Consider the following 21,253-nt stretch of genomic DNA (forward strand, 5'->3'; position numbering starts at 1 on the left):
TCCCAGTGAGACTGAACACAGACAATATTATGGGGTGAACATTGCACTTTGAGGACAGCGGAATTCTTGATGTAAAGGTTATGATTTGCATGTTATCTGGCCTCATTTAAATGTTTTTGTTGCTAAAACAAAGCATCGTAACACATTAAAATACTGCTAGTTTACCACAGTGGGTTCTACCCTGTGTCTCAGGCTGAGTAGGAATGATCTACTGTGCCTCTCATTATGTGGTCCACACTCCAGTCTTTAATGAAGGAGTAAAGAGGTTCTTCCAAACAAGCAGGGAAAGCCTTGGTTTTAATTGTCATTGACGCAGAAATGGTTTGATATGGAGGACAATACACATCACATGGACACAGACCATGTCAGCGGGCTGCAAACAGTGAATAAAGCGTAGCTCCATGATGTGCCTGCCAGTGCAGAGCCTGGATCAGCCCATCCCACCTGCTAGTGCAAAAAGACTGCTTACAGGGGCACTGCAAATCTGCCCAAATAACTAAAGCCATGCCACATTTACACCCTGCTTGGGCTGGTCTCTCTTAAAGGGACATGTGCACAGTTTACACACAGAGAAGATAAAAAGGAAGAAACTGCTGTTAAAGGACATAGAGTGACAGGCCAGTCACATACGGAGATGACGAGGTGATGCTAACCTTTGGCTTTCTGCTGGGTACTAGGCATTCTGCGGACTCAGAGGCAGCTGCAGAGAAAGAGTGTCCTATGGTAGAGCTGGTCACACATTCAGTGAGAGAGCTGAGCCTCATGTTGCTTCGTGGCATCAAAGAGTTCTCCTTTCATTGATAACACCATCATGTTTGATAAAGTAGAGTGCAACACCTCCTTCATTCAACCACCATCTCTCTCCATCTCCAACTTTGCCCTCATTGGTCTCTCTGGAAGACAGAAACCTAATGCTCCATGCTTTGGCCTCACCCTCTGTTTGTGGACATGATCAGTCAGTGAGGGATCTGTAATATATATGATCTAATTAAGCAATAAGGCACAGAGGGGGTGTGGTATATGGCCAATATACCATTGCTATGGGCTGTTCTTATGCACAACGCAACACGGATTGCCTGGACACAGCTCTTAGCCGTGGTGTATTTGCCATATACCCCAAACCCCCGAGGTGCCTTACTGCTATTATAAACTGGTAACCAACATAATTAGAGCAGTAAAAATAAACGTTTTGTCATACCTGATGTATACGGTCTGATATACCACGGCTTTCAGACAATCCGCATTCAGGGTTCAAACCACCCAGTTTATAATCTTTGTTTTTGCACGTTCAAATATTTCCTTTTTTCATACATGGTACAATGCAATGCGCAAAATGGATATGCGCAAATTCTTGAAGCAAAATGTTACTGAGGACATGCACGTTTTTGATTATACTGGATGGTGAAAGAGCGATGTTCCTCGGCTGTTCTTCATCTTTCTCTGATTGTCTTTGGCTCCATCGTTTCCTCTTCATGCTCGCGACTCTTTCTTAGAGTGGGGCTTGTTTCCCAAAAGTGAGTCAATCTCAGCCACGGTCTGAGGAGTCATCTGTGAAATAAGCTGCAGGCATAACATGGCATGTCAGTTTAGGACTAGGACATAATGATTTGGTGATTGCTTGCTTGTTTGCGCAATCTATAATGGAATTTTAAGTGACATTAATAAGAACGCCTACATTTTTGACATTTTTTTAAATCATAAATATATATACAGTGGGGAGAACAAGTATTTGATACACTGCCGATTTTGCAGGTTTCCCTACTTACAAAGCATGTAGAGGTCTGTCATTTTTATCATAGGTACACTTCAACTGTGAATCTAAAACAAAAATCCAGAAAATCACATTGTATGATTTTTAAGTAATTAATTTGCATTTTATTGCATGACATAAGTATTTGATCACCTAACAACCAGTAAGAATTCTGGCTCTCACAGACCTGTATTAACTGCACCTTTTTTTACTTGTTACCTGTAGAAAAGACAACTGTCCACACCCTCAATCAAACAGACTCCAACCTCTCCACAATGGCCAAGACCAGAGAGCTGTCACACCCTGACCATAGTGTGCTTTGTATGTTCTGTGTTTTGTTTGGTCAGGGTGTGATCTGAGTGGGCATTCTATGTTGGATGTCTTGTTTGTCTGTTTCTGTGATTGGGAACCATATTTAGGTAGCCTGTTTGGTGTTTGGTTTTGTAGGTGATTGTTCCTGTCTTTGTGTTTGTTACATCAGATAGGGCTGTTTTTGTTTTTCCACGTTTCTTGTTTTTGTATATTGTTCTATTTTCATCTTGATTAAAGATGTATCAAAATAACCACGTTGCGTTTTGGTCCGCCTCTCCTTCAACAGAAGAAAGCCGTGACAAGAGCTGTGTAAGGACATCAGGGATAAAATTGTAGACCTGCACAAGGCAGGGATGGGCTACAGGACAATAGGCAAGCAGCTTGGTGAGAAGGCAACAACTGTTGGCGCAATTATTAGAAAATGGAAGAAGTTCAAGATGACGGTCAATCACTCTCAGTCTGGGGCTCCATGCAAGATCTCACCTCGTGGGGCATCAATGATCATGAGAAAGGTGAGGGATCAGCCCAGAACTACACGGCAGGACCTGGTCAATCACCTGAAGAGAGCTGGGACCACAGTCTCAAAGAAAACCATTAGTAACACACTACGCCGTCATGGATTAAAATCCTGCAGCGCACGCAAGGTCCCTCTGCTCAAGCCAGCGCTTGTCCAGGCCCGTCTGAAGTTTGCCAATGACCATCTGGATGATCCAGAGGAGGAATGGGAGAAGGTCATGTGGTCTGATGAGACAAAAAGAGAGCTTTTTGGTCTAAACTCCACTCGCCGTGTTTGGAGGAAGAAGAAGGATGAGTTCAACCCCAAGAACACCATCCCAACAGTGAAGCATGGAGGTGGAAACATCATTCTTTGGGGATGCTTTCCTGCAAAGGGGACAGGACGACTGCACCGCATTGAGGGGAGGATGGATGGGGCCATGTATCGCGAGATCTTGGCCAACAACCTCCTTCCCTCAGTAAGAGCATTGAAGATGGGCCGTGGCTGGGTCTTCCAGCATGACAACGACCTGAAACACACAGCCAGGGCAACTACGGAGTGGCTCTGTAAGAAGCATCTCAAGGTCCTGGAGTGGCCAAGCCAGTCTCAAGACCTGAACCCAATAGAAAATCTTTGGAGGGAGCTGAAAGTCCGTATTGCCCAGCGACAGCCCCGAAACCTGAAGGATCTGGAGAAGGTCTGTATGGAGGAGTGGGCCAAAATCCCTGCTGCAGTGTGTGCAAACCTGGTCACGAACTACAGGAAACGCATGATCTCTGTAATTGCAAACAAAGGTTTCTGTACCAAATATTAAGTTCTGCTTTTCTGATGTATCAAATACTTGTCATGCAATAAAATGCACATTAATTACTTAAAAATCATACAATGTGAATTTCTGAATGTTTGTTTTAGATTCCGTCTTTCACAGTTGAAGTGTACCTATGATAAAAATTACAGACCTCTGCATGCTTTGTAAGTAGGAAAACCTGCAAAATCGGCAGTGTATCAAATACTTGTTCTCCCCACTGTATATTAATGTATATGCAGGTATGCTTATATCACGACAATGTCATTAGTTTGATGAGCTCTGATTGAGTGTGCATTGCAGTGTAACATCAAGATGGTGTGATGTTGAGGGGAGGGTGGTTACCCTAAGGGCACCCAGGTTTTCCACCAGCTGGTCAGTGTTGGAGACACCCATCAGCACTGAGCTCACTCCCTCACTGCGCAGACACCAGGCTGAGAGGACAGAAAAGAGGGAGAGAACACAGCTTAGAGATGGAGGCTGTGTGGATGTGGCACATTGACACATCCTTTTTAATTAATTAAAACAATTCTAAACAGTATGTTAGGCTACGTTTATCCCAATTCTGATATTGTCTTTCACATCCGATCTTTTTCAGACCTGATCTGATTGGTCAAAAGACCATTAACTGAAAAAAATATCAGAATTCGTCTGCCTGTTTAAACGCACCCTCTGAGTGTCAGACAGTCATAAGATAACAGAGATGGACAAAACAATTAACACACACACACACACACACACACACACACACACACACACACACACACACACACACACACACACACACACACACACAGAGTCACACACAGAGTCACACACAGAGTCACATACACACACGCATACACAAACACACACCATACCGATGGCTAGCTGTGCGGCGGTGCAGCCCAGTCTGTCGGCCATTAGGTGGAGCTCTTTAATCTTGGCCAGCTGGTTGCGTCCCTCCTCACTGTTGACACGCTCCTTCAGCCACTGGTAACCCTGCACCAATATTAAACGGAACAAACCCGGAAATATTTAACGGTGTCATGCACGGTTGTAGGCCTAATAGACACACAGTCGGGGAGCACCTACAGAACTCCAATTAAATAGAAAACACACATCCACTAATTAAAAACATGTTTATTTTCTCTGGAGAACTCACTTTCATATTAGCCCTGGAGATGTCAGGTACACCCTCACTGTACTTCCCTGTGATCAGTCCACATGCAAGGGGGGACCAGGTCATTGCCCCTACACCTAGACAAGAGAGGGAGAGAGAGAGATCCTGTTGAGAGGACATCCGGTGCTGTTCGCTGGGCTGTGTGAGTGTGGATGACTGACCAATCTTGTGGTAGAGTTCAGGGAGCTGCACCTCCACCTTGTCCCTCTGGAAGTAGTGATACTCAGCCTGCTCACATACAGGTGGGATCAGGTTGAACTGACGCGCCACTGAGTACGCCTCCTGGTGGCAGGAAAACAGAATAACACCATCACCACAGAGAACCCATGGCCTTACGTCATTGACTGACAAGAGCAGGTTGACTGGAATGTATTAGGTAACAGGGAGCAATAACAGGGGACTAACCATGATCTCCATGGCACTCCAGCGAGAGGTGCCCCAGTACATTGCCATGCCCTGATTTATTACAAAGGTCATGGCCCGGACAATCTCTGCAAATAACATGAACCAACTTGTTACACGCGGGTAATAAACATACTGTAACAAAGATATTGCATGCTTAGAATGTAAACATGAAGACACTTTTTAACGAGTACATTCAGCAATAAATGCCACAAAGGGTTGTGAGCAGAGCAGGAGACACATTTCCGTTGTAACAGATGGACAATAAAGTCGAAGGACTGGTGTGACTATGACTGACCTTCCATAGGGCTGTTGACGTCATTCCGGTTGGCAAAGACAATGTCCACATAATCTAACTGGAGTCTGGACAGGGATCCTCTCAAACCTGCAATGTAATGGGCATCATCATCATCATCTTCATCATCATCTTCATCAGTATGGTCATCATCCTCATCATTGGTCATCATCCTCATCATTCACATCCTCATCTTCATCATTGTCGTCATCATCTTCATAATCACTATTGCCACTGTATCCTATTATAAGTCAACTTGACTCTACCTTCAATGATGTGCTTTCTGGAGAGTCCCCTTTCTGTCTCTGCCCTGAGTGACAGCAACAATACAGAGTCACTTTGTCAGAACAATGAAGAACTTATGACTGTTATATCTGGCATCTTTTTCCCAGGATACTTACTGCCCTCCCCAATAGATCTTGGTTGTCACAACATAACTAGAACGCCTGCCAAAGAAATGGGAGGAGAGGTTAGAGGGGACAAGGAAATAGACTATCTTTTCATCACATAGTAATTTGATGTCAACCACAGAGAAACTAAAAGCATTATAAAAAGTGCCAACAGAACCAGAAATAATAAAACAAGTATGAAAATAAACAATCTTCTTATTCAAACAATCTATCATATTTAAAAATAAAGGTCCGTCTGTTCTTAATAAATGTGAAAAGCAAAGTTCACAGAAAAATATTTGTGATGTAATATAGTTAGACAGACAGCTATTCATATCCACATGAGTCACATTAGAAATATGAGTAATATCACCTCCATCTTTTCTTCTTGACGATGTTCCCTAGGGTGATTTCAGCCCTGTGGAGAGAGGATGTGATGGAATAAAAATCAGTGGGGAGACAGAAAGATTGACAGAAAAAGATGGAGTGATAGACAGAGGCAGGAAGTGTATACAGACAAAGATAAGGAATAGAAGAGAGCAGTGAAAGGAGGTGTGAAAAGCTGACCTGCCGGAGGCATACACCTCTGCTGTGTCAAAGAGGTTCACCCCGGCCTCATAGGCAATGGTCATCAAGTTCTCAGCCATCTGAGGGGACAAAGAGACAGACACTGAGAGAGAGAAACTGAGGGAGAGACAGTGGACAGAGCGAGAGAGAGAGAAAGAGACAGAGTGAGACAGACATAGACACTAACATTGTGATAGAGAGACTGAGAGGTCAAAAAGGTGCAGCCTCAGAATGGGGTAGCCCTTTCCTGCAGTCAATGACCAAAAACGCTCTCTTTGGCCTCATGGGTGGAATGTAATTAATATTTTTTATAATTACATAATTCATAAAGATTATTAGAAAAAACCTAAGTCAAACAGTTTTGTTATATTTCAGTAATGTATATAAAGTGTAATATTGGGATGGAAACTCAAAATATCTGACATGGTACAGGTGTCCTCTTTTTGTTAAGCCCATAACCATGTGTGTGAGGTGTGTACTTTTGTTTCAAAGTAGATTTGTTTAAGACTACCAAGAAACACTCTGTGGGACCCTGGTTTAGCAAACTGCAGTAATTAAACAGGGTGTCCCAAAACATTGTTACATAACTCACCTCGTCAGATATCTGTGATCCAAATGTCACCCAGGTGCCTACGGTCAGACAGACAGAGAGACAGACAGACAGGTAGACAGATGGCGAGAGACAGTTATGTTACATTGCTCAGGGAGTCTAATGCATATTGTTATCAGTTCGGTTACACTGCTCAGGGAGTCTCTAATGCATATTTTTCTGGTCCATTTATTTTGTACCCACCCAGCCCTAAGCAGGACACACGCAGACCAGACTTCCCCAGGTTCCTGAGAAAGACAGGGGTCAGGGAAGAGAAAACAAGGCAACAGTAAACATGTCGTCCCCCACAAATTATGCAGCCCCCCCTCCCCCCCATGGGCCAATTGAGATATCGCGTGTGTAATCAGTGTAACTTTGTAAATGCCCGATCTCTATGGCAAGACGCATCATTCACCATCAAGTTTCATCAAAATCATCCCAGTGCTTTCTGAGGTATCGCGTGTGACTAACGTACGAATGAACGGAGACAGATCCACAGTTCCCTATCCGATGACAATAAGAGTTATGAACACTTTCTTAGGGACATGACATTTACCCCAAAATCTACCTACGTTTGCACTTCTTGTGCTTTCTAGCATAGTACGCACAGTCACAGAATGAGGTTCCTAAATAACTAGGTTCAACGTCTACACCTCTCAACTAAATTTTACAACACAATCTGCAGATACGCATTCTGAATAACTGCTTTATCAATCTGGATAAGTGAGTGTATTTCTGGCAGTGATTAACGCCTGAGTACCCAGACGGCCCCTGTTGAACAGGTGACCTCTACCCTTCTCACATCAACAGTTCAGTGTAATATAGTGTACTTGGCTATAACAATAGGGCACTGGGTGGTTTAACCCCTACACCGGATAAAGCTGTACAGTATATACTTGTATATCCATAATAACATTCTCCTTTCCACATGGGTTGACTGAAATAGTTTATATGGTTGGAGTCCAGTGCTGGGCATGCCACATCTGATTACCAGAAAGCTGATTGTTGAAGGGAAGGATAGAACTGGAATCAGAGAGCTGCAGTGAGCCCTGGTCATGCAAGCATGTGCCACAGAAATTCTGCGGGCTTCATCCCTGCCCTCCTTCTCCTACTCCCCTCCTTTGCTGGCGCTCTCCTCCATTCTAATTAGCCGAGGAGCCAGCTGGGAAGGCAGCAGAATTGCAGCAGAACTCATTGCTGCTCACTGTCTTCATCTCCAGCGCCTCGCTTCTCTACCTGTCTGCCTATATACCTCCCTGCCTGTCTACCTGCCTGTCTACCTGCCTGTTTACCTGCCTCTCTATCTGACTGTCTGTCTACCTGTCTGCCTGTCTACCTGCCTGGCTATCTGCCTGTCTTTCTGTTTACCTGCCTGTCTACCTCGCTGTCTGTCTGTCTGTCTATCTGCCTGCCTGTCTGACTGCCTATCTACCTGCCTGTCAAACTGTCTGTCTGTCTATCTGCCTGCCTGTCTGACTGCCTATCTACCTGCCTGTCAAACTGTCTGTCTGTCTACCTGCCTGCCTGTCTGTCAACCTGCCTGTCTACCAATCTGCCTGTCTATCTGCCAGCCCGCCTGCCTGTCTGTCTGCCTGTATACCTGTCTACCTCCATGCCTGTCTGCCTGTCTGTACACCTGTCTATCTGCCTGCCTGTCTGTCTGTCTGTCTGCGTCCGCTACAAATAGCTCTATGGAAAGAGACAGACTGTCAGAGCGTTTAGATCGAGGCAGACGAGAGATGCTTTATTTTCCCTGCTCTATTGTTATTTGCCTGGCCAGCTATTTTTAGAATTGTGCTTTTGTGTGCCCTTGTGTGTGTACGTACATAGGCATGTTGTGTGTTTGTGTGCCTGTCACATGTACTCTCAAGCAATAACACATGTGTAATTGATCCAATGTAGATGTATCTGCAAGGAGAGGATGGAGTACTTTTTTGTAAATTACATTAGTCATTCTATTTCCCCCAAATAATCCAGCCTCTGGGCAACAGTCTAGCTCTCACTTTCAACGCTGACAGGGATTCAAATCACAACATACTGACCACATCAACACAGATATATTACAATTTAGCTGATATCTACACAAAATCTCAAGCCTTTCCTGAAAGCTTATGTTTTTACAGCTCCCATGTACCTACACTCTTAGAAAAAAGTGTTATTCCGTTGTCCTCATAGGAGAACCCTTTTGGATTCCAGGTTGAACCCTTTTGGGTTCCATGTACAGTAGAATCCTCCATGGAAAGGGTTCTAAATGGAACCCAAAAGGGTTCTTCAAAGGGTTATCCTATGGGGACAGCCGAAGAACCCTTTTAGGCTATAGATAGCACCTTTTTTTCTAAGAGTGTAGCTCAATATGCTTGCTTAATTATATCCTCAAATTCCTTTGGAGAACACAAACTGAGGCTGGAGCCTTTAGCGTATATCATGCATCAATGTCACTTTGAGAGTTGAAATCAAGTTAATATCTGGCCCTGAGACAGTCAGAGAGACAAACACACAAACAGAGGGGCATATATGAATTAGAGCTGCCACTGCTAGATATGCAAAACACACGTATTATCAATATTCATATACATTGTTCATATTCATATTATTAATATTATTCTTATTATTATATTGGGTTCAGGGTGATGGAGTGTCACTGTCATTGTCAGTATGTGTGACAAGTACCCCCCCTCCTCCCTCTGCAGTGTTGTGATCCACAAAGCTGCTGTCTGTCAGTCTGTGGGGGACTATAGGCACACACACACACACACATACACACACGCACACGCTAACAGAAAGAAAAAAGCATAAGGAGAAACAAAACATACACAAATAAACATATAGTACACACATAAACACACATAGCCTGCAGTACGTACAGCAGAACATACTACAGTGTATAGCCTACAGTACATATTGCAGTACATACTACAGTATATAGCCTACAGTACATACTACAGTATATACCCTACAGTACATACTACAGCACATACTACAGTATACACTACAGTATATAGCCTACAGTACATACTACAGTACATATGCTACTTAATATAATGTTTACATACCCTACTTTACTCATCTCATATGTATATGTATATACTGTACTCTATATCATCTACTGCATCTTTATGTAATACATGTATCACTAGCCACTTTAAACTATGCCACTTTGTTTCCATACCCTACATTACTCATCTCATATGTATATACTGTACTCGATACCATCTACTGCATCTTGCCTATGCCGCTCTGTACCATCACTCATTCATATATCTTTATGTACATATTCTTTATCGCTTTACACTTGTGTGTATAAGGTAGTAGTTTTGGAATTGTTAGGTTAGATTACTCGTTGGTTATTACTGCATTGTCGGGACTAGAAGCACAAGCATTTCGCTACAACCGCATTAACATCTGCTAACCATGTGTATGTGACAAATAAATGTGATTAGATTTGATTTGACATACTACTGTATATAGCCTACATTACATACTATATTACGTACTACAGTATATACTGCAGTACATGCAGCATTATACAGCCTACAGTACATACTACAGTATATAGCCTACAGTACATACTACAGTATATACTACAGTACATAATACAGTATATAGCCTACAGTACATGCTACAGTACATACTACCTTATATAGCCTACAGTACATACTACAGCACATACTACAGTACATACTACAGTTTATACTACAGTATATGAGCATAAAACATGCGTACATGTGAGCTGGTCTGTGAGCTGGTCTGCGTGTTGGTCTGTGAGCTGGTCTGTGAGCTGGTCTGTGAGCTGGTCTCTGAGCTGGTCTCTGAGCTGGTCTGTGAGCTGGTCTGTGAGCTGGTGTCTGAGCTGGTGTCTGAGCTGGTCTGTGAGCTGGTCTGAGCTGGTGTCTGAGCTGGTCTGTGTGTTGTTCTGTGAGCTTGTCTGTGGGCTGGTCTGTGTGTTGGTCTGTGAACTGGTCTGTGAGCTGGTCTGTGTGTTGGTCTGTGAGCTGGACTGTGAGCTGGTCTGTGAGCTGGTGTCTGAGCTGGTCTTTGTGTTGGTCTGTGAGCTGGTCTGTGAGCTAGTCTGTGTGTTGGTCTGTGAGCTGGACTGTGAGCTGGACTGTGAGCTGGTGTTTGAGCTGGTCTGTGTGTTGGTCTGTGAGCTGGTCTGAGATGGTCTGTGAGCTGGTCTGTGTGTTGTTCCGTGAGCTTGTCTGTGGGCTGGTCTGTGAGCTGGTCTGTGAGCTGGTCTGTGAGCTGGTCGGTGTGTTGGTCTGTGTGTTGGTCTGGTAGCTGGTCTGGTAGCTGGTCTGTGTGTTGGTCTGTGAGCTGGTCTGTGTGTTGGTCTGTAAGCTGGTCTCTGAGCTGGTCTGTGTGTTGGTCTCTGAGCTGGTCTGTGGGCTGGTCTGTGGGCTGGTTTCTGAGCTGGTCTGTGTGTTGGTCTGTGAGCTGGTGTCTGAGCTGGTGACTGAGCTGGTCTGTGAGCTGGTCTGTGAGCTGGTCTGAGCTGGTGTCTGAGCTGGTCTGTGCGTTGTTCTGTGAGCTTGTCTGTGGGCTGGTCTGTATGTTGGTCTGTGAGCTGGTCTGTGAGCTGGTCTGTGTGTTGGTCTGTGAGCTGGTGTCTGAGCTGGTCTGTGTGTTGGTCTGTGAGCTGGTCTGAGATGGTTGTGAGCTGGTCTGTGTGTTGTTCCGTGAGCTTGTCTGTATGCTGGTCTGTGAGCTGGTCTGTGAGCTGGTCTGTGTGTTGGTCTGTGAGCTGGTCTGTGAGCTGGTCTGTGTGTTGGTCTGTGAGCTGGTCTGTGTGTTCGTCTGTGAGCTGGTCTCTGAGCTGGTCTGTGAGCTGGTATGTGTGCTGGTCTGTGAGCTGGTCTGTGAGTTGGTCTGCGAGCTGGACTGTGAGCTGGTCTGTGAGCTGGTCTGTGTGTTGGTCTGTGAGCTGGACTGTGAGCTGGTCTGTGTGTTGGTCTGTGTGTTGGTCTGTGAGCTGCTCTGTATGTTGGTCTGTGAGCTGGTCTGTGTGTTGGTCTGTGAGCTGGTCTGTGTGTTGGTCTGTGTGTTGGTCTGTGTGTTGGTCTGTGTGTTGGTCTGTGAGCTGGTCTGTGAGCTGGTCTGTGAGCTGGTCTGTGTGTTGGTCTGTGAGCTGGTCTGTGTGTTGGTCTGTGTGTTGGTCTGTGAGCTGCTCTGTGTGTTGGTCTGTGAGCTGGACTGTGAGCTGGTCTCCACACAACCTTCTCCTAACAACCCTACCCTGACCTTGTTCTTCTAATCCTGGGCCCGGTTTCCTGAAAGCATCTTAATGCTTAGCACTTCTTATAACCTTTGTAGGAGCATTGTTAACTCTCCGAGCTGAAACCATCATTATTAACGTTGCTCTTGAAAACATTCAGCAGCCTGCCTCAGACCACTCGTAGAACAGCTAAGTGCTTTGTTAGATGCATTTTTGCCCTCCCGCGTCACTTTATACACAGAAGATCTCCGCTAAACATAGAATCATATGGTTTATCTGTCTCTCTGTGACCACCAATAACTTCAGAACAAAGTTGCCATTGTCTTTGCAATTGATACAAACAAGCCACATATAAAAAGATGGTTCAAATGAAAACCGAGATGACCGCATTCAAATATAAATAGTCTACAGTAAGCTATAGGCCCATTTCATTCATATTGAAATAAATGTTCAATCAATTCTATTTTGCTACTTGTGGGCTACCGTCTGTAATTTGTCTCAATATATTTCATGATGCGTAGCCTAACATGCACAATGACGTGCCAAATCTGTCATTTAGTGCATTTTAATTGAGTAAGAATTTATTAGAAAAAGCTGCCTCAATTGTTGAAGCCATATGTGGTAACATCTCTTGCTGATTCGTCTTCAGTATTGTGAAATAATTCTAATGTCAAGGTAAGATTTAAATTGAGAAAGCTGATCCGAGAACAGTGCTGTCTTTCTTTTGATCCTATCAGTATCGACACATGCTCCAACGACACACTGATCTCTCTGTGTGGTGTTTTGGGAAACACATGTTACATCTTTGGCATGCATTGTTAAAGACACTAGTAAGATGCATTGTTAAAGACACTAGTAAGATGCATTGTTAAAGACACTAGTAAGATGCATTGTTAAAACACTAGTAAGATGCATTGTTAAAACACTAGTAAGCCTAAGTTCCATCGCTATGGAGAAACCAGGTCCTGGAGGCTTCCCTCAAACTACACCCCGAAAAAAAGGAGCTATCTAAAACCTAAAAGGGTTCTTCAGCTGTCCCCATAGGAGGACCCTTTGCAGAACCCTTTTTGGTTCAAGGTAGAACCCTTTTGGTTCCAGTTAGAACCCTTTTGGGTTCCATGTAGAACACTTTCCACAGAGGGTTCTACCTGGAACCAAAATGGTTCTACCTGGAATCAAAAACGGTTCTCCTATGGTGACAGCCGAAGAACCATTTTGCTCCAACTCACACCAAGACTCAGAGAACTGGAACATGCAACAAGACAGGGGAGTTTCATCTCAAACTGGATAGGCAGAGTATGCAAATATACATGTACACTGCATTACTTAAACATCACCCAAAGGAGTGGTTTAACACATGAAGATGTGTTGCACACACACACACACACACACACACACACACACACACACACACACACACACACACACACACATAATACAAACAAGCCTTTATGTTCATACATACTAATGCATGCATACTCTCATACAACATCTACACCTACTGACGTTCTATATGAAAACTAATATAAAACACACACATTTATACAAAGACACACACATACACACAACAGATTCTCAAGACTACCGTGCAGAGAATGCTGCAATGCACCGCAAGTGTTGGCTGAGAAGAGGAGAGGAAGGGAGTGTAACAGGGAAAAAGAGAGAGGGGTAGAATGGTGAAGAGAGATTACAGGGAGAGAGAACATTTAGAGAATTAGACAGGAGACAGGAGTGAGAGAGAGAGACAACAATATAGAGGCAGGCAGGCAGGCAGGCAGGCAGGCAGGCAGACAGACAGACAGACAGACAGACAGACAGACAGACAGACAGACAGACAGACAGACAGACAGACAGACAGACAGACAGACAGACAGACAGACAGACAGATATATAGACAGATAGATAGATAGATAGATAGATAGATAGATAGATAGATAGATAGATAGATAGATAGATAGATAGATAGATAGATAGATAGATAGATAGATAGATAGATAGATAGATAGATAGATAGATAGATAGATAGATAGATAGAGCGTTAGTGGGACTGGTGGCCAGGGTGTGATTTATAATTATAATAATTTGGTGGGAGCTTAAATTTGTCCTGTTTTACACATGTACAAGTGTGTATTATATGCATGTTTGAAATAGATTATTAAAAATAAATAAACATTTCCACCCGTGTATAATATACACACTTGTACATGTGTTTTTCTCCTCTATTTTGCAACCTGCCAAAGAGGACTCCCTCTCAGCTCTGATGAATAGTCTGGCTAATGAGTTCAAATATGCAGTTATAAGGAACAATTAGAGAAAAGGGAGGTTGTGAGTTCCCCAACCTCTACCTCTCCTCCCCTTTCTCAGCTGTTTCCCTCAGAAGGAGAAGACTCACACAGTCAACACAGCGGGGCTCACTACAATCAGTATCATCACTGTCTGCTGTTCTCCTTACGAGAAGTGAAATGAGCATGTCTTATAGTAGATACGTGTGTGCGGTAAAGTCACTTTATGATGGTGGGGATAGTGATAGTGATGCTGATTAAGCTTGTTTTAGGAGAGAAGGCCTAGTCTTCGCTGGCCATTTTAGTTAGCGTGGGAAAAGGACTTCATATTCTATGATCATATTCAAACTGATTCTCATGCATAACATTTTGGTGTAACATGTGTCCAAAATGTTTGGGTCAAAAGAATGTTTCAGATTAATAATAATTATATAAATGTATATAAAGTGCTCTCTGATAATCATCCTTGCACATGAGGCTTAGTGACACTGTTCCCTGGTGGTGGCAGCAGGGTGAATTTTGAGATGAGTGCTCCAGTAGAGGCAGACTAATAAGTCTTCTGCTTTTGGAAATAACACAAACTGTGGGCACTAGGCACCACAGGGGTGTTACCGTTGGCAACTGGAGCGGCTGTCACTATTCCATCGCCTATTGGCTGCAACCTCATAAAAACAACAAAAAAACTATGACAGAACCATTTACATTTTAGCAGACGCTCTTATCCAGAGCGACTTACAGAAGCAATTAGGGTTAAGTTCCTTGGTCAAGGGCACATTGACAGATCTTTCACCTAGTCAGCTCAGGGATTCAAACCAGTGACCTTTGATTATTGGCCCAACGCACTTAACCGCTAGGCTACCTGTCACCCCTTCAGGGGTAGTATTCCCCATCCAATTAAATCAATATATGCATAAATGAAATAAACCACTATGTCCTGGCATTTCCTCCTGAGCCTCATTCCCTACTTAAACTGCCTCTTAAATTAAAACATAATTGAGTGAAGAGAATGGTGTCAGGATTGAGCTAAGGGGCATGTTCCTTTACCCATCCAGAATATAGCTGCCTTCCTACATCATCTGGTATAGGCAGCTTTCAATCTGATAAAGACTGTTCAATTCTATCACATTCCATCTGATTCTGGAATGAATAAAAGGGATTAGAGATGTCTGTCTGCTGCATTTCAATATCACAATATGTGAAATAGAAACAGACCAATATTGTTTTTATCTGGTGATGCTAATTCTATCAAAGGAGCACATAGTACGTACTGTACTTCCCACTATAACGTTCACAGCTGGATGAATTTAACATTTATAAATGCTCGGGAAACCATCTAAATATGACGAGGCTGTTGTGATTTTCACCGTAGCTTACACATACATGCAAGAACAGACATGAGAGACACAAACACCAAAACTCCCAGCCCCATAAATGATGTCATCCTCATGCAGCTGCTCACTGTCCACAACAACTCAGGTGTTAACTGAAATACAATGAAGTTACCCCTGGCAGCCGGTGCTGTCTGAGAGGCCCTTCATGGTAAGTGGAAGTGCTCTGGGGTAACCTGAGCTGCCATCATGTTCCAGGGAGAGAGAGGGCAGTGTCTGAGTCCTTCATCATAATCATCCATCGTTTAGGTAGAGGTTCATGAGCCTTCATTACTCTTCAGGAACAACATAAAAAAAACACTAATTGAATCAGATACCCTCCCAACCTGTTTGTGCCAACTCTGTTGGCATGCCCTTTGACTCTCCACCCCAAATAATCAGCACTCCTCTCCGTATCCCTCCCTCCCCCTGCTCACCTGTATTTCATACTGCTGTGGCGCCCTATTGCCTCCTTCATGTGGGCATGGCCCTGGGGGACCGGGCGGGACCCTGACTGCTCCCTGGACTTGGCTGAGCCCTGGGTGTTGTAGTTGCCATTACCCCCTTGGCTGCTCCCTCCACCACCTCCCCCACTGCTTCCCCCAGGGGGGGGCGCAGTGCGAAGACCACAAAGCCGGTCCTCACTGCGGCTCTTCAGATTGTGCTCCGTGCAGGCAAAAGAGACCTGCATGGTGACCACTGCCTAGTCTGGTAAACAAAACTGGCCCCTGGAGAGGCTCTTTGGGATGCGGCTTAGGGTCAGACCCCAAAATACTAATGTCTGCTAAATTGATGCTACAACTTAAAGTTGCTTTGGTAGAGTGTAGATGGGATAGAGCTAAGATGTACCTGTCCAGACAAATGCCCAAACAGGGAAGGTTTGTCTTATCTGTCCAGAGCCACAGGAGCAGGCAAGAACTCAGGCCCAACCTGGCGCATGCAGTCAGCGTCTGGTCTGTCTCAGTCTCTTCTCTCCTGTCTGGTCCTGTTGCAGTCCAGGCAGAGCTCCTCAGAGTTCGCTTAGTCTCAAGAGGTTTCTAGTGTGAACATTGATTCCTCCCATCATCATCAGCGGGGAGCTGGTACATAGTGTCGTCCTCGTAGGCTGATCAAGGGGCGCAGCTCCACGGGCTCGGGTAGGCTACCTCTCGAACCGCGCTCTCCACGGACGGCGAGCGCAACAGATTCCTCACTTGACTGACTTGCCTAGTCTTGCAGAGACATCCGGAAAGATCGTGGTGGCGAGGAAGACGCTTGCTATATGTTTTTGATACAGCTTGATTGATAGGCAGGGTGGTAAAGCATTAATCAGCTTGCTTGTCTCCTCTTCAGCTACAAACGTAGGTTAGTCTATCAGTGTCGAGCCCAGCTTGAGCCCTGGAGTGCTTCGCAACAACCACACTGTAGATGAGCTTCAGACATGTTTTCTCATATTCCCATAAATGTATATGCTAACAGAATTCAACACGCGCTAAAACACCATAGTCTTCTAATGCACACATCCAGTGTATTTCCCCTATCTGGCACAGTGCCCAAACTCATGCAACATCGAACTGATGCAAAAGGCAGCATCAGCAGCTCCAAATCGTGTGGTAATTTTTATCCACTTTGTTGAATATTGTCAATAGCATAACTGCTATAATAATCTATTTCGGATATCAGTCAGGCTATACATTTCCCCAATCGAAAAGGATCCTGGCACACAGTAACCATTTCACAGCATAGTTGGCATGATCGGCAAAAATGTGATCATTTAATCAAATGCATAAATCGATGCCACAGTTACCCTGTGTCCCATCTGTTTCATTTGAGATGCTGATGATGGTGGCAATTCTCTTCAGAAGTATCATTCCAATCCCTGGTTCTCCTTGCAGCGGGTCCCAACGTGTTAATCATGAAACATTCAAAGTCGATGATTGCGAAAGGCGCCCCCCCCCCTCTCACACACTCTGTACAAATTTAACAAAACGGGTGCTTTCTAACAGAAAATAACAATCTATTGTAATAGCACAATTCCAACGTGGTTTTAGGGCATTTCATATGATTCTGTAAGCAAATCCGAGACACTCGAAGTATGATATGGTACATTTTGTATGGCATGTGTCAATTTGTGGACGTCCATCATCATCGTCCATCATCCGCTACGAATTCGTATGATATGTTACGAATTCCAATTTATTGTGGCAATTTTTTCCACCTTTACTTAATTCGGCAGTTAAGAACAAATTAGTATTTACAATGACGGCCTACACTGGCCAAACCCTAACCAGGACGACGCTGGACCAATTGTGCGCACCTCTATGGGACTCCTGATCACTGCCGGTTGTGATACAGCCCGGGATGGAACCAGGCTCTGTAGTGACGCCTCTAGCACTGCAATACAGTGCCTTTAGACCGCTGCACCACTAGTTAGCTAGCTCTAGGGGTTAGGGGTTAGGGTTACATTTAGGAGTTAGTTTAAAGGGTTAAGGTTAGGGTTAGCTAACATGCTAAGTTGCTAATTAGCTCAAATACTATGTTGTTCTTGATGAGATCTGAACATAGAATCTTCGGGTTGCTAGAAGTTCTCGTTACACGCCTACCCAACGACCTTCCTTTCATGTTTGCCTTAAGTAACCTTATATCTTATGTAACCATACCAAACATAACATATTAAACTAACTTCAGTGGCCCGGATTTACATGTACTATGTTACGTCTAGTCTATAAGACCAGTCTGACAATTCACAAATAAAGAATCTCATTCTTCCCTTTCACTGGTGCACAGGCATACACATCGATAAACCGGGACTGCACTGCCAGCCTTAAATTCAATACATTGTATACACGCAGACGCATGTCTGTTAAAAGCAACCTCACTTTTTTCAATAAACCCTTAATGACCACTCCCTTTTCAATAAATACTCAAGCATATGGATGATGATTCCCCCAGGCGTCTCAAGTTTTACAGGAGTGTGCAATTAGCTGACTGCAGGAATGTCCTCCAGAGCTGTTGCCAGATAATTTAATGTTAATTTAATGTTAATTTATCTACCATAAGCCGCTTCCAACGTTGTTTTAAAGAGTTTGGCAGTACATCCAACCGGCCTCATAACCACAGACCATGTATATAGCGTCGTGTGGGCAAGCGGTTTGCTGATTTCAAAGTTGTGAACAGAGTGCCCCATGGTGGAGGTGGGGTTATGGTATGGGCAGGCATAACACACAATTGCATTTTATGAATGACAATTTGAATGCACAGAAATACCGCAACAAGATCCTGAGGCCTATTGTGAGACCCATTTTTGGGGAGGAATCTTTGACCAACAGATGCATATCTGTATTCCCAGTCATGTGAATTCCATAGATTAGGGCCTAATGAATTTATTTCAATTGAATGATTTCCTCATTTGAACTGTAACTCAGTAAAATCTTTGAAATTGTTGAATGTTGCAATTATATTTTTGTTCAGTATAGCTGTTACAGACAGAGAGGTTTGGTCTATTAACCAATTTACAGCATAGTGATGTCACCATGGAAAGCCAAAACTCCCGCCCATGAAAACCTGCTGATTAGAAGGTCCTGTGTAGATTGTATTTTCAACCAGCAACTATCAGGAAATAACACTGATCAAATGTTTTCACACTTTTTTGTTAGTTTCATCAGCTGTGGTACCATATGATATAAAACACAGATTTTTTAAAAAGCATTTTGACTATATTGGGCCTAAACTGGGAAATCATACCTGGAATAATTGCAGCACCATGGCCAGGTCCCTATCCAGCTGATGATACTGAAAATACATAATCCTGACCTCAACCACACCCTTTGACCCCTAAACCTAGCATTAGTCCAAACCTTAACCTTCTGCTGTAAAATCATGTATCTAACATTGACCTTTAACCTTAACCATAACCCTGTCAAACTGAGGGTAAGAGTGTGACAAGCGACTCACATCCTACTAACACTGACATGATTAGGATGTCAGGCACAAACATTTTTACAGTCAGAAAAATGGTTCACACAACCATATTTTACACCATCTGTGTGTTGAAATCCTGTTATCCGGTGCTGGGCTATAGGGACACACTGGCATTCTGTTGGTCTCTAGTGGGGGAAATGTATAACTGCAAGGAGAACATTTTTCACAAGCAGCATGCACATCTGTCACTCTCTTTTAGGTCATATCACCATCATCTCTTAGTGATGATAAACAAGCCAGGGGCTTTCACCTGGGTTCTGGAGTAGAAAACAACACACACACCAACAACAGGCCATTCAAAGTGACAACTCCATACCAAAAATGTATTTTTAAAACAGTTTGCCAGTGTATTAGCCACAGATAGCAGGAGTAATGAGAGCAGGCTGTGCCCCTGTCTGTTGCTCTGCCAAAGACTGATGTTTGATTTGTCACAACCCACACCGTACGCCCTCCCTCCCTTCCTCTTATAAGAACATAATCCCATCCTCTCTCTCTTTCTCAGAATTCATTTGATTCTGTGTGTGTGAAATCAGGAGGCTTACCTCCACTACACTAGGAAATCCGATTTAAAACACATTGGAATATAAACCTATTATCATTTACAGATTGATGGAATCAATGTGAAAGTGATGAGAACATACATTCCTTTTTTAGGCTACAATCTTAGAAAAAAAGGTTCCAAAGGGGTTCTTTGGCTGTACCCATAGGAGGACCCTTTTTTGGTTCCAGGTAGAACTCTCTATGGAAAGGGTTTTTACATGTAACCCAAAAGGGTTCTACCCAGAACCAAAAAGGTGTTCTTCAAAGGGTTCTCCTATAGGGACATCCAAAGATCCGTTTTAGATTCTAGATGGCACTTTTTTTTAAAGAGTGTACTACCACTGATAATAGGACAGGACATACAAGGTGTTAAAAGGAGATGATTATGTTTTTTACCATTAAACATTTGAATACTATGTAACACTAATTTTAGAGAGAGTGGGGCTACACTCTCTCTTTCATCTTTATCTTCACTCTCTCTCTCTCTCTCTGTCTACCTCTCCTACCTGTATAACATGGCAGTGCTCTCAGTCTACCTCTCTCTCACCTGTATATCATGGCAGTGCTCTCTGTCTACCTCTTCTACCTGCATATCATGCCAGTGCTCTCCGTCTACCTCTCTCCTACCTGTATATCATGGCAGTGCTCTCTGTCTACCTCTCCTATCTGTATATCATGGCAGTGCTCTCTGTCTCCCTCTCTCTCAACTGTATATCATGACAGTGTTCTCCATCTACCTCTCTCCTACCTGTTATCATGGCAGTGCTCTCTGTCTACCTCTCCTACCTGTATATTATGGCAGTGCTCTCTGTCTACCTCTCCTACCTGTATATTATGGCAGTGCTCTCTGTCTACCTCTCCTACCTGTTATCACGGCAGTGCTCTCTGTCTACCTCTCCTACCTGTATATCATGGCAGTGCTCTCCGTCTACCTCTCCTACCTGTATATCATGGCAGTGCTCTCTGTCTACCTCTCCTACCTGTATATCAATGGCAGTGCTCTCTATCTACCTCTCCTACCTGCATATCATGGCAGTGCTCTCTGTCTACCTCTCCTACCTGTTATCATGGCAGTGCTCTCGGGCTACCTCTCTCTCACCTGTATATCATGGTAGTGCTCTCTGT

The 21,253-nt window shown here is 43.8% G+C and overlaps 1 protein-coding gene across 1 annotated transcript; it reads right to left on the reverse strand.

Moving 5' to 3' along the window:
• Window positions 1-266: 266 nt before the first annotated feature.
• On the reverse strand, window positions 267-17,587 carry LOC110510029 (voltage-gated potassium channel subunit beta-3). Its single transcript, XM_021591306.3, has 14 exons — window positions 16,066-17,587; window positions 6,972-7,015; window positions 6,771-6,808; window positions 6,179-6,258; window positions 5,985-6,029; window positions 5,624-5,668; window positions 5,489-5,532; window positions 5,226-5,312; window positions 4,931-5,016; window positions 4,687-4,807; window positions 4,508-4,602; window positions 4,224-4,344; window positions 3,709-3,797; window positions 267-1,560 (listed from the first exon to the last, which is right to left on the reverse strand). The coding sequence occupies exons 1-14, from the start codon at window positions 16,317-16,319 to the stop codon at window positions 1,471-1,473; spliced, it is 1,239 nt and encodes a 412-aa protein (XP_021446981.1). The 5' UTR covers window positions 16,320-17,587; the 3' UTR covers window positions 267-1,470.
• Between the last annotated feature and the right edge of the window lie 3,666 nt (window positions 17,588-21,253).

Source organism: Oncorhynchus mykiss, chromosome 29, assembly GCF_057628025.1.
Source record: "Oncorhynchus mykiss isolate SJ-2025 chromosome 29, ASM5762802v1, whole genome shotgun sequence".
NCBI lineage: Eukaryota > Metazoa > Chordata > Actinopteri > Salmoniformes > Salmonidae > Oncorhynchus > Oncorhynchus mykiss.

What these genes read in the sequence shown, in the direction of transcription:
- LOC110510029 (XM_021591306.3), bottom strand. Translation starts at nt 16,319, where the DNA reads ATGCAGGTCTCTTTTGCCTGCACGGAGCACAATCTGAAGAGCCGCAGT. An exon ending in TGTGTCCTGCTTAGGGCTGG is followed by an intron (nt 6,809 to 6,971) that starts GTGGGTACAAAA and finishes GTCTGACCGTAG; the next exon opens with GCACCTGGGTGACATTTGGA. An exon ending in GGAGTGCCATGGAGATCATG is followed by an intron (nt 4,808 to 4,930) that starts GTTAGTCCCCTG and finishes TCCTGCCACCAG; the next exon opens with GAGGCGTACTCAGTGGCGCG.